This window comes from Dipodomys spectabilis, unplaced genomic scaffold (assembly GCF_019054845.1).
Source record: "Dipodomys spectabilis isolate Male_0828 unplaced genomic scaffold, ASM1905484v1 ptg000327l, whole genome shotgun sequence".
Taxonomy (NCBI): Eukaryota; Metazoa; Chordata; class Mammalia; order Rodentia; family Heteromyidae; genus Dipodomys; species Dipodomys spectabilis.
The window spans coordinates 1,972,154-1,986,441 of NW_024871004.1; the positions used below are offsets into that span (position 1 = coordinate 1,972,154).

Below are 14,288 nucleotides of genomic sequence, written 5' to 3' on the forward strand. Positions count from 1 at the left end.
CTCCTCTCCTTCATCCTTTTCCTCCTTCCTTTTTCCTTCCTCCTTTTCCTCCTTTCTCCTCTCCTTCCTCCTCTCCTTCCTCCTCCTCCTACCTCCTCCTCCTACCCCGGCTTGTGCAGACGGCTCTGCCGGTGCCCGCGCCGCACCTGGGGCTCCGCTCGCAGGCCCGCGCTGGCTTGGGCGGACGCACGCCCCCGTGCACGCGCGCACGCCCTCGCACGCCCCGCCGTGCTCCCCCCGCGCGCGCCGCCGCCGCCGTTTTCCCCCCCCTTCCGCGCATGCGCACTGCCCGCCCCCCCCACGCAAGTCACCACCGCCGTCCCCCTCGCGCACTGTCCCGCCCCCTCCGCTTGCGCGCATCCTCACGGGCTTCACCTGCCATGCCAGCCCCGTGCAGGACCCGGGAGAAGGGGGGGATCCCCAGGGCCCAGCCCGGGCCCCCGCCCCCGAAACCCGCAGAGAACCACAACAAGCCCCCGGGATCCCTTCGACCCCCAAAACCCGCAGAGATCAACAGCGAGCCCGGGGTCCCAGCCGCACCCCCCCCCCCCCCCGCAGGCCCGACGCCGGGCACTCACCCCAGCTCAGTGCCCGCGCGTGGGGGTTGGGGTCAAGGGTCGGGCCGCCTCCCTCCCGCGGCAGGTTTACCTCAGGCAGGTTTACCTCAGTCGGTTGGTTGGCGTCCGGAGCAATCTGGGAGGAACCCGGCTGGCGCGGCAGCGCCTGGGGACCGCACAGGTGGCCGGGCCAGGGATGGATTTGGGGTTCACACCCCCCGAGGCGGGTCGTGCACGCGCACACACAGCACACGCAGGCGCGTGCCCCCTCCCCGCGGGCCTGCACCCCTGCCTCTGCCCTGCAGGATCGTGAGCACCCTAGCGGGGGCGGCGGGGGATACCCAAGGCCGAACCCCGAGTCGGCGGGGCCTCCTGCCGGCCGCTGAGGCGAATGAAGGGGCCCAGGCCGGGGGTGGGGCCGCCCCTGGGCGCCTCTGATTGGCTAAACTCCTCCGTGGGGGCCTCTGATAGGTTGAGAGGCATGATTGACAGGCGGTAATTTGCATAGGGTGGCCAGGCAGCCAGGCGCGTGCTAGGCTTGGTTCCAGCCTTCTAGGAGCCTAGGCGCGGCCGGGGGCCGCCACCATCGCCCCCGGAACCCGTATCAGAGCCCAGGCTGCGCAGTCTGCGGGGTTCTCCCGAGTTCCAGCTAACCAGCACAAAGCCCGGAATGGAGCTGTGGTTCAAGCGGTGCAGCGCCAGCCTCGAGGGGAAAGGAAAGAAAATCAGGGAAAGTGCAGCCTGAGGGCCCAAAATTCGAGGCCCGGAGTTCGATCCCTGGGAAGGTGCGGACTGAGATAAGTGCAAGCAGGATGGGGGATCCGGGGTGCCCCGCAGGCCCCGGCCTCCCCGACACTCGAGCTGGGATCACACCTGTCACGCCTGTTCACACGGTTCACAGTTCACACCCGCTCGTTCGCGTGCAGACCCTCTGTCTCCGACGTGTGCTCTGTCGCCGAGCCAGGCCCTGGCCCACTTTGCACCAGCTTCCTGTGCAGGACCTAGCGGGACTGCGGCCCCCTGGTTCTAGACTTCTCCTTAAAATCGGAATGGCGACCCGGCTTTATCCACAGGGGCTGTGTCCAGCCGATTTTGCTGCCCCTTGCCGGGCCTCCAGCCTCCAGCCTCCAGATCTTAGCGAGGACTCCAGACATGATCCTCCAGATCTCAGCCTCCTGTGTAACTAGGATGACAGGTGTGAGCCACTGACACCCGGCTACTTTTACACATTTTTACAAACAACTTGGCCTCTGTGAACCACAGACCTTTCATTAAAACTATGTCAGGAGCCAGGCAGCTTTTTCAAATCTGAAACGCCATTCCTTGATGTGGCAAATTATGATGTCCTGGCACACCTCCTCACCGCCCCAAAGGAAAGTGCGTGCTAATGAGACAAGGGGTCTGACTGTATTCCCCAGCAATGCTTATTGAGAAAAACAAATTCTCACCAAGGACTGAGTTAGAGGCAATGCCAGATAGATACATAGATACATAGGTACATATATACATACATACCTGCAATACAGAGTGCCTCTTTCTGTATGTCTATAATGTATATGCATATATGTTAGCTTGTATTAGTATTACAGGTGTTTCATTGTACATTTCCACACAGATTATCAATATATTGCAGTCCCATCCCTTCTAGCACTCTTTCTCCCCTTCCCAGAACAATTTCAACAGGTTTCTTCCTTCCACTTTCACAGTTGCTGGCAATCTACTTTAACCCATTTATCTATCCCACAGCTTCACATCCAGAAAGAGCAAGGAGATAAACAGGCAATTGTGACTTCTTCTTGTACCAGAAAGTCTTTCTCTCCCTGGGGCAAGCTACCAACAACCTAAGTCTCTAAGGAGCTGATTCGAGCTTCATAAATAACATCTCACTAAACCCGTTTCCAGTTCAACTTGCGCTTGCATTCAGCTTCATCTCCAGAGTGCTCAGCATCACTTTCAAAATACCCAGCCAAAGGGGCTGGGGGTAGGGTGGGGGTGGAGAAGGGGACAGGGAAAGCTAGGGTGAGATCACCAGGGATCATGATTAAAATATCCTTGGGCCAGGCACTAGTGTCTCATGCCTGTCATCCCAACTACTCAGGAGGCTGAGATCTGGGGATTGGCTGTTCAAAGCCAGCCGGGGCAGGAAAGTCCATGAGATTCTGATCTCCAATGAACCACCAGAAAACAGAAGTGGAGCTGTGGTTCAACTGGTAGAGCACCAGCCTTGGGTGAAAAAGCTCAAAGACAGCACCCAGGCCCTGAGTTCAAGCCTCAGGACCAGCATATACACCAAATATACATAAATGTATAAGCAAAAATCAATAATGACCACTATTGACCATGATTCATTATATAAATCATTACTCCCTGGGGATGCCCCACATAGTGAACAATGGAAACAAAAGGTTTTTCATGCAAGTCATAAATGCTGAAGGAATGACAGGAGAAAATTGCTAATTTCCAACCTCACGTGTAATAATTATCAGTGAATGCTAGTAAATGCTTTTCCGATGATAGCCGTAGGCAAGGCACAGTTACGTGAGTCTGAGTCGCTTTCTTTTGTTCCTTCTGGATTAGCATAAATTAATTGCACATAGGGATTTTATTGTCATATTTACATCTATGTGTCTAGTGTACTAGCATCAAATTGCGTGAGCTTTTTTCGTTCAAGGTTGCCAATCTACCACTTGAGCCACAGCTCCACTTTGGGTTTTGTTGGTAGTTCCTTGGAGATAAGAGTCTCCTGGACTTTTCCTGCCCAGGCTGGCTTTCAACTGTGATCCTCAGATCTCAGCTTCCTGAGTCTCTGGGATGACAGGTATGTAACTTTTTTTTTAATTCAATCATAATAAAAGGCTAAAAGGACCCAAGTTCAAGTCCCAGTACAAGCACAAAAAAATTAAAAATTTTAATTTGCCCAGTGTATAAGAATGTGGGGCTTTCTGACAGTGGATATTTCTGTGTATCTTTAGTGATTTTTTTCATTGTGTTTTTCATTTCACTTTCTGGAACGTTTTTGGTTTTAGAGGATGCTGCTACACTCCTGGGAAGAGATTTTCCTTGGCTCCTTGTCCTGTGCCCCCTTTATCTGGGTTTGAGTCTGCACTAGCACTGTCAAGCTGAACGTAGCCCATCCTTCCTCCTGAACATGTTTATTTAGCATGGTGTTATTGAAATTTTCTGAAGGCCTGGTAAAATTTACTATTGACACAAGCTGGCACTGGGGTGGCACTGTAGGAAGATTTTTAATTACTAATTCAACCTCTATATATTTCAGACCTATTTAGATTTCTATTTCTTCTTGGGAATTTTTTTGAGAATTTGTATCCTTCCGGAATATTAACTATTTACCTAACTTGCCTAATTTGTTACATTAAATAAAAATAGCTCTGAATAGAGCCAGGTGCTGGTGGCTCACACCTGTCATCCTAGCTACTCAGGAGGCTGAGATCTGAGGATCGTGGTTGGAAGCCAGCTCAGGCAGGAAAGTCCGTGAAACTCTAATCTCCAATGAACCACCAAGAAAAGTTGGAAGTGGAGGTGTGGCTCAAGTGGTAGAGCACCAGCCTTGAACCAAAGAACTTCAAGGACAGCACCCAGGCCCTGAGTTCAAGCCCCAGGACTGGCATCAAAGAGAAAGGGGTGAGAGGGGAACAGAGAGAGAGAAAAGGAAGGAAGGGGAAAAAAAAGACAGACATGGGAAATCCACTTGGGTCTTTTGTGAGGCTGATAGACCAAGTTTTGACCTAACTAAGCATTGTTCAATTGTGCCAAGATGTTGAGCACAATTTAGTGGCCCTCCTGTGGTCATTCAAGGCCTGTGGCTTTTGTGCCTCAAGTACTAGGATGTTCCCTGATGCGGTGCAGTTCAAACAGCCACAAACCAGCCAATAAGCCCCAATGTAAGGCAAGACAAGGCCTCTTAGAATCCTTCCCTGGGCTGATGGAACTCACTAGTAAAGGGCTGCTTGTCCTTCACAGGGCTGGGGGGGGGGGCTGTCTGTCCCCTGTCCTCTTGTCCCTGAGGGTGGGGCCAGCTCACATTGATCCTGAAAAGGCCCAGTTAAGTCCTGCTGTCTGAGACTGGCCGGGCACTGAGCTGCCTTTGTGGAGGCCTGCTGCTGGAATGCGTGTTTGCAGAGAATGGAAGGCAGCAGGGTGTGCCCAAGCTATTGTGTCAGAAAAGTCACCAGCCAAGAAAGCAGGACACATGCCCTGGACAAACACGTCCAAGCCCTGTCCCCAGCAAGGGGGCCTAGAGCTGGGAACACTGGGGACAGCTGGCAGCCACAGTGCACCAGCACAGAGAACATGAAGAAAACCCACAGGGGACACGATGGACAGCAAGGCGGTCCTGGCCGGCCCCAGGGATGGATTTGCTAACCTGTGCTCTTCTTCAGTCCAGGCTGGCCCAGCGAGAACAAGAACTGCCCCGTAGTCTGTATCTTCATCCCAGCCACTCAAGAGGCTGAGATCGGAGGATCATGGTGAGAAGCTCAGCAGGAAAGTCCTTATCTCCAATGAACCATCAAAAGGCCAGAAGTGGAGCTGTGGCTCAAGTGGTAGAGCACCAGCCTTTAGCACAAAAGTTGAGAACAGTGCCCAGACCCTGAGTTCAAGACAGAGGACTGGCACTCACTCACTCACACACACACACACACACACACACACACACGCACTCACCCCAAAATGTTAAAATATCAAATTTGAGAAACCCAGTTAAACAGCACCCAGGACTAGATACTTCCTGTGGCCTGAGGAAGTTCACTGTGAATCTCTGAGGACACCCGGGCAGCTTTTGTGATGCTTCTGACCCCTGACCCCAGGAAACCATCAGGATCTCATGAAATGGTAATGTTCTTCCCAGACTCAGAGTGAGGCCCAGTGTATGATCTTTTTTCTTTTTTTTCTTTGTCGATTGTGGGGCTTGAACTCAGGGCCTGGGCACTTCCCTGAGCTCTTCTGCCCAAGGCTGGCACTCTACCACTTGAGCCACAACACTCTATCTGCCCTTGTTTATTTATTTATTTATTTTGGTGGTTCCTTGCAGATAAGAGTCTCATGAACTTCCCTGGCTCAGGCTGGCCTCAAACCTTGATCCACAGATCTGAGCCTCCAGAGTAGCTAGGATGACAGGGGGGAGCCACCAGCAATAGGCTGTGATGATTTCTTAAAGCAACAATAGAAAATGGATAACCAAAACTGCAGGTATCTTCCCTCTGCCCCTGCCCATCTGCCCTTTTGACACTTGTGTCAACATAGAACCATCTGGAACCAACCCTGAGAGTAGCTGAGCTATGTATTCTGTCCACAGCTCCTGTCCACCGTTCCTGTCCACAGCTCCTGTCTACCTTTTGAAGCCTTGTATGAATCTGAGACAGAATAATGTTAAATAACGTGTTGGGTGGCCCAGAAAGAGACCCATGCCATTAGTTAATGAGAAGAAGAGATAGTAACTAATGAAGACAACTAATTGAGTTTTTGGATCCCTGTGGAGTGGAAGGAATCCAGGAGAGCTGACCTACACTACACAGATTCACCAGAGACTTAATATGAATCAAAATGGCAATTCATCATGTTAAATGTAGGGCATATCTTCCCAGTGATTAAAGTGTCTGTGTCCATAAGCAAGGAAACCTTCTTGTTATCAGATCAACTGGTAGATTTAATTAAATAGGCCTACAGTGACTGATTGGGCGAGGATGGGAGCAAAGACGGGCGATCGCTGCAGGTGTCATTGGCTGTGCTGATCAGACCCTGCCAGCTGCCCGGCTCCTCACTGCCCTTGCAAGAATTCTACAAGCCAGGCACTGGTACTCATGCCTGTCATCCCAGCTACTCAGGAGGCTGAAATCTGAGGATCACAGTTCAAAGCCAGCCAGGGCAGGAAAGTCCATAAGACTCTTGACTCCAATAAACTACCAGAAAACCAGAAGTTGCACTGTGGCTTAAGTTGGTAGAGGGCCTGCTTTGAGCAAAAGAGCTCAGAGATAGTGCCCAGGCCCTGAGTTCAAGACCCATGACCACCAAAAAACAGAGAGAACAGCTGTCTTACAGTATTGACATGCTTGTGGGACCAAGTGACAAGACGTGTTCTGACCCTACACTCCTGTGTGAACTTAGAGCTCTAGAGACTTGAGCCATGGCGTGGGTCCTTCCATTCCACTCTGTGAGTGTGTGTGTGTGTGCCAGTCATAGATCTTGAACTCAAGGCCTAGGCACTGTCCCTGAGCTCTTCAGCTCAAGGCTGGCACTCTACCACTTGAGCCACAGTGCCACTTCTGGTTTTCTGGTGGCTCATTGGCAGTAAAGTCTCATGGACTTTCCTGCTCAGGCAGGCTTTGAACCCTGATCCTCAGATCTCAGCATCAGACCCTCAGATCTCCCTGGATCCACACCAGGAGCCCAAGCCAGCACTGTGCAATATCCCAGTGCTGTCCGCATCAACCTTGCTCAACCTTGAGGAAGACTGGTCGCCCCTTGAGCTGAGGAAGATGCTGAAATCAGGGGTCTGGGGCAGGGTGATAGCCGCCGTGTGCTTTCACCCACATTTTGACTCCTATCACCTTCCCACTGGCTGAGACACCGATCACAAGCACTCAGGCAAACAGAGTCCTCCTCCCTCTCCAACAAGGTACTGATTCTCAGTCCTGGGAAGCCAAGCCCCACCGCCTTCGGTAGGATCGCTGTAGGAAAGGGAACTGGGGAGGACAGGGGATGGGGTGGGGGGGACTCAGCTGACCCACAATGGCTCCTGACGGAGAGCAGAGCTGAGTGGGGCCTCCCAGGCCGTCTCCCCCTCATCTAGTGACTGAACAGAAGCCAGCACAGAAATCTTTCTGTGGGAAAACTTTAAATAAAGAAGAGCTCCATCTCCTAGGAAACCACTTCCCTCCTCGTTGTGTCTCTGCTTGGAAAAGATGTCCAGCATTCTCTCTTCCCCTCCCCTCCTCGTTCTACCCCCCCATGCCATGCCTTCTCCAGAAAATCACACACACACACACACACACACACACACACACACACACACACACACACACACACACAAATCACCCAGTCACATAAGGCACCACAAGCGCTCAGTGCCAACCACGGCTGTGGCCAACCCAGACCCCAACGCACCAGCGAGGCCCGGCACCCACTTGGAAAAGATGATGGGGGATTTCAGACATGCTGTACCCAGAAGCATCGAGATCCACAGGGAACAGATGGCACAGGAAGGAGACTGTAACTCCACCCTCCCACCCCGCCATGATCTTCAGAATTCAGCAAAGGCCTCATCATTATTCTCAGAGCAGGCGAAGCTGGGACTCGTGTCTCCCAGATTTGGGGAGGGAGGTTGTACCCACTCGCATGTTCTGGTGGAATGGTGAGGCAGGGGATGAAAGGCCTACAAGGAATGGCCAGCACCCCGGGTTTAAGCGAGGAAACTGCAGAAGAGGTGACTGTGGTGTTGGAGAGGAGGAGTCTCAAGAAAAGATGAAGGTGGCCGGTGCTTGGTAGCTCATGCCTGTCATCCCAGCTACTCAGGAAGCTGAGATCTGAGGATCACAGTCCAAAGCCAGCCCTGGCAAGGAAAGTCTGTGAGATTCTCATCTCCAGTTAGCTGCCCAAAAGACAGAAATAGGGCTATGACTTAATATGCTAGGGTGCTAGCCTTGAGGGGAAAAAAAAGCTTAGGGACAGTGTCCAGGCCCTGAGTTCAAGCCCCACGATGAGCAAGTAATAATAATAATAGTGATAAGAACCTTGTTTTCTTCACTTGGTTTAACACAAGGGCTAGTCCAGGGGACGTGGCTACAAGGTAAAATACATTTCTTTTCATCTAAATGCTCTTTGGGTGCTTTGCTTGTGAATTCAGTGCTGTCTCCAAGTATACAAAAAAGAAAAAGGAAAAAAAATGTGAAATTAAAAGACCAAAGAGGAGAGTAATTGGATGGCTCCATTTGGGAGGGACAAGAAAGCATGTGCAAAAGAAAATGAGCTTAAAAGCCAAAGCAAGCCAGGGTCTTTTATTTCGCCCATGGCATGAGCAATTGGACGAGCTGCCTCCTCTGTGTGGTCAGTGCAAAGAGGAAATGGTTTTGAAACAGTGGAAATGTGCCAGGTTCGCAGCCACCTTGGAAGAAATAAAACTCAAGGCCTGGGACACTGTCCCTTGGCTTTTTGTTTTATGCTCAAGGCTGGCGCTCTACCACTTGAGCCACACCCCTGCATCCAGCATTTTGGCAGTCCAGTGGAGCTAAGAGTCTCATGGACTTCCCAACCTGGGCTGGCCTCAAACTGTGATCCTCAGATCTCACCCTCTTGAGTAGCTGGGAAGACAGACATGAGCCACTGACGCTCATATGATATATATTTCCTGTTGCTTCACTCTGTTCTGGTTAGCTATAGCCAGAGAATGCCACCCGTAGAGGTAGCTGGATAAGAGAAAGCCATCGGTGGCTGGGCCTTAGCATTCTGCGTGCATGGTGCCTCACGAAACCTCAAGTGGAGACCCAGGACTGAGAACCCGTAGGACCTGCTTCATCCGTTGTCATGTTACCCCACTTCACAGCCCAAGGCCAGGATGGAGATCTCACCCAGCCACGGGCAGGCAGAGTCAGAACCACAGGGCTCTACCTGGATCACACATGACACAGACAAGACCCCAGGAGCAGCCACAGGAGCATGCCTGGGTGTGGTTCAGTAAGCTTCTCTGCTACTTCTTTGCTCCTGTCCCAACTGTCTGCTCCCTACTCCTTCCTCCCCACTGCCTCCCCTACCTCCCACACCATCTGGGCAGCCTGGCTTCCATGCTCCAGGCTTCCAGGTGGCCCTTGCAGATCCCGGACCACAGAGAGCTGCGTGGACTGGAGTGGGCAGCCGTGGACTGGCTGGCTTATTCAGTGTTTGCCTGCCTGCTTGGTTGGTTGATGGTTGGCTATTTGGCTGGTTAATTCATTGGTTGGTTGGCAGTTGGTTTATTCATTCATGCATTCATTGGTGATTGGTTGGTTGGTGATTGGATGTTTGGTGAGTTGGTTAGCTGGTTAGTAATTGGTTTATTCACTCATTTGTTGGCAGTGGGTAAGTAGCTTGATGGTTAGATGTTTTTGGTTAGTTTTAGCTAGTTGGCTGGTTGGTTAGTAGTTCATGGCTCATTCATTTGTTGTTGGTTGGTTGGTAGTTGGATGTTTATTCTTTCATTGGTTATTGGTTAGTTGGTTGGATGTTTTTTGGGTTAGTTTTGGCTGGTCAGTTGGTTGGTTAGTAGTTGATGCTCATTTATTTGTTGATGGTTGGTTAGTTGGATGTTTATTCTTTCATTGGTTATTGGTTAGCTGGTTGGATGTTTGTCTAGTCAGTTGGTTGCTTAGTAGTTGATGGCTCATTCATTAGTGATTGGTTGGTTGGTTGGCTGGTTAGTAGTTGATAGTTTATTCATTCACTCACTGGTGATTGTTTAGTTGGTTAGTTAGTACTTGATGGCTCATTCATTCATTCATTGGTGATTGGTTAGTTGGTTAGTAGTTGCTGGTCATTCATTCATTCATTGGTAATTAGCAGGTTCATTCATTCAACTGTTCTCTTCCTCTTCCTTGAGGGACAAAGCTTCTAAACTCAGCAAAATGAAGGTTCTGCTCACCCTCATCTTTATGTTTCTTTCCTGCATGGGAACTGTCCACTGAGTTCTCCTGGGCAGTGATCCTCAGATCTCAGCCTCTTGAGTAGCTGGGAAGACAGGCATGAGCCACTGATGCTCATATGACATATGAGCAAGGCAGTGGCATCAGCTCCGTACTGCTGGGCTAAGCTTCCCATCTGTGAACCGAGTGAATTAAAACCATGGGGGGGGGGGGTGCAAGGACAAAAAAAAGTCCAAAAAATGAGAATCAGCCCTATTTCTGGTGCTAGCTTTCTGATGACAATCGTGCTTGAGGAAACCGTAGCTCAACAGTGGAAATGCACAGCTCACTTGCGGTCTGCAATGCAATGTGGGATGGGACGACTTGGGGTACAGGGAGCCAGTTGGAGGCTGATGTGGGAAAGAGGATTGGAGAGAAATCGAACACCGAAAGATTTTTCTGGGGCTCGCACCAAGATTTGAATCTAGAGCCTCATTCTTCCAAGGCAGAAGCTCTACCATTTGAAACATAAGCTCCAATACTTTTTTCCTTAGGTTCTATTTTTTTTTCCAGAAAGGGCATCATGCTTTTGCCATGCAGAGATTTTCTGTCTACCATTGGTTGGACCCATAGATGTGGCCCAGGTGAATATGGAAGGCTGGCTGTCTTTGGTTTGGGGAGGTCATGTAAGGTTTATCAGTGAAGTCTGACCTCATGACTCTTCTGTGTGTGTGGGACTGGACCACAAGCAATGTTTAAAGCCCCTGAGAGTCATGGCGGTGACCCCTTCAGGGAAAACATGACCCCTGCTGTGACAGAACGAAGAAATCCTGGACCCAGATGCATCAGATATGTGGCGATATGATGTCCTTTTCCTGACATTGATGTCCGGCTTGCTTGCTTCTCATAAGAACCATTCTTCGAGGGTAAATGGCTTGAATTCTTGCAGCAATCAGGAACGGAACACTTACAGTAATTGACATAATTAAGGCACCAAACGAGGAAGAGAGAAAGGTCCGTGAAAGATCTCCAAGGGGAAGACTTACTTATTTATACAGTCTTTATTGAGTGTTTACTGGGTTGTATGTGGGTTTTTTTTTTTTAAACTTCACCAGGCAACTGATGGACCAAAATAACTCAAGAATGATCCCAGCTTCTAAGGTGGTCAGATTTGTGAAAAGGAAAAATAGTGAGAGCCGTGCATACAGACGATCACAATCAGTTATAACAACTTGCAAAGAAGGGGTTTTGAGGAAGACAGTTTTTTTAAGGGAGTCTTTAGGAATTTGTATTTCAGCTTACTCACAAATGAGAAGCCTGAGTTATCAAGGACAGGGGAGGAAAAAGGAGAGGAAATCAAACTGTGAGATTTATTTTTTTATTTTTTATTAGTCCTGGGGCTGGACCTCAGGGCCTGGGCACTGTCCCTGAGCCTTTCACTCAAGACTGACACTCTACCACATGAGCCACAGCTCCACTTCTGATTTTCTGTTGGTTCATTGGAGATAAGAGTCTCATGGACTTTCCTGCCCGAGCTGGCTTTGAACCACAATCCTCAGATCTCAGCCTCCTGAGTAGCTGGGATGACAGGAGTGAGCCACTGGTGCTTGGCTTGAAATCACTTTTTGAGACTCAGAATGAACAAAGTATTTAAATTTTAAGGAAAATATTTAAATTTTAAAGCAAGAGCCAATCAAACAGCAACACACATAACCACAATTTTTATTCAGCGTCTCGGAGATTGGGAGGTGAGGGGTGGGGTAATGGGAGGTCAAGAAATCTTGACATGGGACAATTCAGCATGAAACATTCACTTATCAACTGACATTTCTCTGTCCCCTTAAACCTGGGCTACAATTGACAAGAAAAATCTTTAAGCATTCATGGACTCCCTGGTAAAGGAACCAGAAGATGGCGGCTGCAGCTATTCACAGATGGAATGCTCTGTGCTAATAAAAAATAAATAAGCAAACTTAGAGCCAGGTGCCAGTGGCTCACGCCTGTCATTCTAGCTACTCAGGAAGCTGAGATACGAGGATCTCAGTTCGAAGCCAGCCTAGGCAGGAAAGTCCATGAGATTCTTACCTCCAGTGAACCACCAAAAATGCCACAAGTGGCTCTGTGGCTCAAGTGGTAGAGCATTAGCCTTAAATACAAAAGCTCAGGAACAGCACCCAGGCCCTGAGTTCAAGCCCCATGATCAGCACACACACACACAAGATAAACATTGTCCCAAAAGAAATGTACTTTTTTATCTGACTTATAGAACTGTAATCCCTCTGTACATCACCTTTATAATAACAATTTTTTAAAGTAAAAATAAACACGTAACATAAAATAAACCACTTTAGATTTAGACATCGCTTTTAGCTTCAAAATTACACAGAGCAGTTTCTGCGAGAGAACCTGCTGGAAGAAGCTGATCAAATGCTCGGTAACCCAAATGTTTTTAATGGCCCAACCCACTAAAATTAAAGTTAAATGGCAAAAAAGCCAACCCTGATGCCTGTGTCTGAATGGCAGTGGAGCCGTCACCTTGGGAGGAGAACGTATTTACTTAGGCAGCACTCCTGTTCTCTCCGAGCCTCTTACGAACATGGGGTAGGTAATTAATGAAGTTTAAATTTCCCTAATGATCAGTCTTTGGCTCTGCCTAGGTGGGAGGCAGATGCTGACATCTGTGTTCTTAATCGGGAACTTAAAAAGCAAGGAAGTAGCCAGGCATCCGCCTGACATCCCAGAGATTCAGGAGGCTGACATCTGAGGATCGTGGTTCAAAGCCAGCCTGGGCAGAAAAGTCTGTGAGACTCATCTCCAATAAACCATGAGAAAAGCAGAAGTGGGGCTGTGGCTCAAGGGGTAGAGTGCCAGCCTTGAGCTGAAGAGCTGAGGGACAACACCCAGGCCCTGAGTTCAAGTCCCAGGACTGGCATCAAAAATAAAAGGTCAACAACCTCATATACATATAACAGTACCTGGGCTATAGCTCAGTGGTACTGCACTTGCCTAATAAGCATGAAGCCCCAGGTTCAAACCCCAGCACTGGAAAAAGAAAACACCATATGCACACACACACACACACACACACACACACACACACACACACACACACACACACACACATGACAGCCAACCTCTGGCACAAGGAAAATGCTTCTGGGGCAGATACTGTACCACGCACAACCCCACCTGTTGTCAGCACCAAAGGTGAACCTCAAAACTCTCATCATCAGCCCTCTGGTCTGCCCCCCAGCCGTGCCCTGTCATCAGCAGTCCCAGCCCTGCCCAAACCCCCAGACTTTCCTAAGAATCTCCCACAAACCAACCCCAAGGCTTACACAGCTCAGCCCAGTCTGTGTGCCAGTTCTCTGTACCTTAGCTCCTCATCCCAGGGGACACAACAATGGAGGGAGGGAAGGAAGGAAGGAAGGCAAGCAGGCAGACAGGGAGGAGGAAAGGAAGATAGAGAGGAAGGAAGAAGGAAGACAGGGGGGAGGAAAGAAAAGACAGGAGGGAAGACAGGAGTAAAGAAGGAAGGGAGGGAGGGAGGAAGGAAGAAGGGGGAAGGAAGGAATACAGGGAGGAGTGAAGCAAAAAGGGAAGGCAGAAGGAAGGAAGGAAGAAGGGAGGGAAGAAAGGAATACAGGGAGGAGGGAAGAAGGAAGGAAAGATGGAAGGAGGGAGAGAAGGAAGGGGGAGGGAAGGAAAAGGAAAATAGAAGGAGGGAAGGAAGACAGAGGAGGGAGGGAGGAAGAAAAGAAGACAGGGAGGAGGGAAGAAGGAAGCAAAGGAGGGAAGAAGGAAGGAAGACAGGGAGGAGGGAAGGAAGGAAGACAGAAGAGAAGACCGGGAGGAGGGAAGAAAGAAGGGAGGGAAGGAAGGGAGACAGGGAGGAGGGAAGGAGGAAGGGAGGGAAGGAAGGAATCCAGTTTTGCTTTTCTTGGACCGTACCCTCTGTGGATGGTGCTGTTTTTCTTTGGCTCCTTTCGAGACTTACTTCCTTGTCTTCCTCTCTGCGCGTTCCGCGTCTGGCTTGAGCTTATGTGGCTTTCCCCAGCGGGTCCACATTTGGGCTAAATGGCGGTGTGGATGTCCCCTTGGGCCTGGCCTCTGCGGGACTGGA

The 14,288-nt window shown here is 50.0% G+C and overlaps 1 protein-coding gene across 1 annotated transcript in view; it reads right to left on the reverse strand.

Annotated features, from left to right (window-relative positions):
* The window catches only part of LOC122128263 (anaphase-promoting complex subunit 4-like), a 55,733-nt gene extending 54,693 nt beyond the window's left edge, over positions 1–1,040 (reverse strand). Inside the window, 1 exon segment of the mRNA XM_042702523.1 lies at positions 899–1,040. Within this exon segment, the coding sequence (XP_042558457.1) occupies positions 899–1,040 (142 nt within the window).
* Between the last annotated feature and the right edge of the window lie 13,248 nt (positions 1,041–14,288).